The sequence below is a fragment of the Trametes versicolor genome, assembly GCF_000271585.1.
Source record: "Trametes versicolor FP-101664 SS1 unplaced genomic scaffold TRAVEscaffold_151, whole genome shotgun sequence".
NCBI lineage: Eukaryota > Fungi > Basidiomycota > Agaricomycetes > Polyporales > Polyporaceae > Trametes > Trametes versicolor.
In genome coordinates, this window is record NW_007360471.1 from 1 (window position 1) to 2878 (window position 2878).

The 2878-nt window shown below is 57.5% G+C and overlaps 2 protein-coding genes across 2 annotated transcripts; both read right to left on the minus strand.

The window, feature by feature from the left end:
• Nucleotides 1-16: 16 nt before the first annotated feature.
• Nucleotides 17-1185, minus strand: TRAVEDRAFT_54757 (uncharacterized protein; the record flags this gene model as incomplete). The annotated part of the gene is made up of 6 exons (XM_008047698.1): nucleotides 17-305; nucleotides 359-482; nucleotides 531-602; nucleotides 655-779; nucleotides 835-901; nucleotides 962-1185. Coding segments are annotated over 6 exons (901 nt in total), but the record flags the coding sequence as incomplete, so codon positions are not given.
• Nucleotides 1186-1651: 466 nt separating this feature from the next.
• Nucleotides 1652-2878, minus strand: TRAVEDRAFT_32599 (transaldolase; the record flags this gene model as incomplete). The annotated part of the gene is made up of 5 exons (XM_008047699.1): nucleotides 1652-1981; nucleotides 2040-2154; nucleotides 2212-2355; nucleotides 2409-2723; nucleotides 2780-2878. Coding segments are annotated over 5 exons (846 nt in total), but the record flags the coding sequence as incomplete, so codon positions are not given.

The following is a 2878-nucleotide window of genomic DNA, read 5'->3' on the forward strand; positions in this document are numbered from 1 at the left end:
CCTTCCGAATACTTACGCTGCTGAAGCTGCATGATCATCCCAGTACGCGCCATGGCTGTCTTTGTGGCAAGGGGAGTGCCGGTGACGATGTCATGCGGGTCAGTCCGCAACACCTCTTCCTGCATGGCTAGAATACCCTGGAACTTGCCGAGGAGCTCCGCCGAAAACGCTAGGTAAGAATGGTTGAGCGTCTCCGGGAATGCGAAGGTGATGAACACCAGCGCGATCGCAATGTAGCATGCGACCGAAGTCAGCATGGAGTTGAGGAGGGTGTACTGTGCGACCGGGAAAAGCGGACCGAAGCTCTGTAGAGGACAAGAGTGTAAGATAAAGTCGCTATATGCTAGTGTTCACTCACGCAGAATATGTCGATAGCAATCGTGCCGAAGACACTCATGATCGTGAGCTTCGGAGCGTACGCCCTGACAAGCGCGAAGATGAAGCAGCCGAAGCCCATGAAGACTCCGAAGACGACCGTAGACCTAGATGAGTATCAGCGGCTGCCCCAGCAGAGTAAATGCAAGGCCAACCTGGTGTCTAGGAAGTCTCCTCTGAAGATGGCGTTCTGGAACAGCGCGTCGGGGTTGGCAAGACCAGCAGCGCTAAGGGGAACGTCAGTACGCCAGAGGCTTTTCTCGGACGTAACACACACACCTTGTGGCCTCTTTCTGAAGTGTTGCCTTCACCAGTGTTTGATCTCTTACTGCGAGCGCGGCAGCCATACCGGCGCATGATATCGCCCATCCTAGTGCGATACCTAACACCAAAGTCGTGACCGCCTACGGTGCGCAAGTTCAGCTCTTCGCATAAAACGCGAGATATGTGAACACTCACAAAGATGAACAGTTGCACAGGCATGTTCGGCGGTATCATGATGCTCAGCAGCAGCGCGAAGAACGCACTAGCGTGTACCCTCCTTTTCAACCACCACATCTTCCCCGCCACTACAAAAGGCACTCACGTATTCCCCAAGGTCGCTAACGACTTGTTTGGCACCATGATCACGAAACACACCCACGAGGCCACCCAACATCTCAAGAGCAACTTCCAGGACTTCCCCGAACGTAGGTTCTTCGACGCCCAAGGCGGCAGCTTGTCCCAGAGGCTGCCATTTGGTGGTGGAGCAACTGGCGGTGATTCCTTCGTAGAGGGCCCGCCGTTAGGCCGCTTCTCCTCTACGGACATGCCTGGAACATAAACGGTCGTGGCAGAGACGAGGGGGGTAGCGCGGATAGAGGGAACGCGTTTTCAACCACCGATCGCGCGCGGGCGCAAGGCTAGCGAACAGAAGGCGGGTATGCTTGATAGATCCGGGCGGTTGAGCGGGTACTAGGTGCAGATGTGCGTCTCAGGTGTGCTGAGACCTGACCTGGTCGGTGGGCGTGAGCGGGAACAGACGAGGGCGCGCGTACTCGAGCAGGAGAAGCCATAGTATATTGAGCGGGGAAATGTATAGACTCTGGAGGAGCGCGGCTGCAAGGGCGTGCGTTCGCGTCGGTCACGGAGGCGCGGACAGGATCCCCGCCGGCGGCTACACCCCGGCTAGCGTCATCGACATCATTATGGCCGGCCCCCGCACCTCCCGAGGGGACCGTCGACAAAATTAAAAGCACCCATATCCCCTTTGAGCTTCAGAGGTTTGTACGGGTCGCATCTGGATCCAGCGCGGGTTGGTCTAGTATGGTGAGGCAAAATCTAGATGCTGGTGAATCCATGCTACGTTTTACACATGTACAGATTTCTTCTTCCTACTACTCCTCCCTGATGCCGAAACACACTCCGAGTCTCCCAGGAACAGCGCGCGACATTTAAGCCGAGAGCTTCTTGCGGAGGACGCTCTTGAGCGCCTCGCCGTCCTGCGCGAACTTGCGGATACCCTCGTGGAGCTTGTCGTTCGCCATCTCATCCTCGCAGAGTGCCCAGCGGAACTCGGCCTCGTTGTCGACGTACGTGACCTTGGGGATCTGCTCGCCCTTGACAGCTAAAGTTGATGTAATATCAGTACCGTACGCGAGCGACTCGTGCACACGAGTACTGACCTGCGCTGGCGTCGAGCTTCTTGGGGACGGCGGAGGTGTCGTTCTTGAGCTCCTCAAGGAGGTTGGGGGAGATCGTGAGGAAGTCAACGCCCGCAAGAGCGGTGATCTCGCCAGTCTGTTCGAAAAGGGCCATCAGTTAGAAGCCCATATAAACAGCAAGAGGCGCACGCACGTTACGGAAAGAAGCACCCATGACGATCGTCTTGTAGTTGTGCTGCTTGTAGTAGTTGAAGATCTTCTTCACCGACTGCACACCGGGGTCCGCGTCGCCGACGTAGTCCTTTCCGGGCTTGTTCTTCTTGTACCAGTCGAGGATCTGTGCACATGTTCAGTATCCCACCGCTCAACCTCCGCGTGGAGGTCACGTACACGGCCGACGAAGGGCGAGATGAGCGTGACGCCCGCCTCGGCGCACGCAACGGCTTGGCCGAAGCCGAAGAGGAGCGTGAGGTTGCAGTGGATGCCGTCGTCGCGCTCCAGCTCGCGCGCAGCCTGGATACCCTCCCAGGTGGACGCGATCTTGATGAGGATGCGCTCCTTCTTGATACCGAGCGACTCGTAGAGGGCAATGAGCTCCTTCGCCTTCGCCTTGGTCGCCTCCTTGTCGAAGGACAGGCGGGCGTCGACCTCGGTGGAGACACGGCCGGGGATGATCTTCAGGATCTCCTTGCCGAACTCGACAAGCTGGAAGTCGTGGTCAGTTAAGAGAGAACGCAAATCAAGCATGCTCGAGCACTTACGAGACGGTCCATGGCCGCATTGGTCTGGGTCTCGATGTCACCGCCCTTGGCCTTACCGGCCTCGATGGCAGCATCGATCAGGCGCTGGTAAGCGGGCTT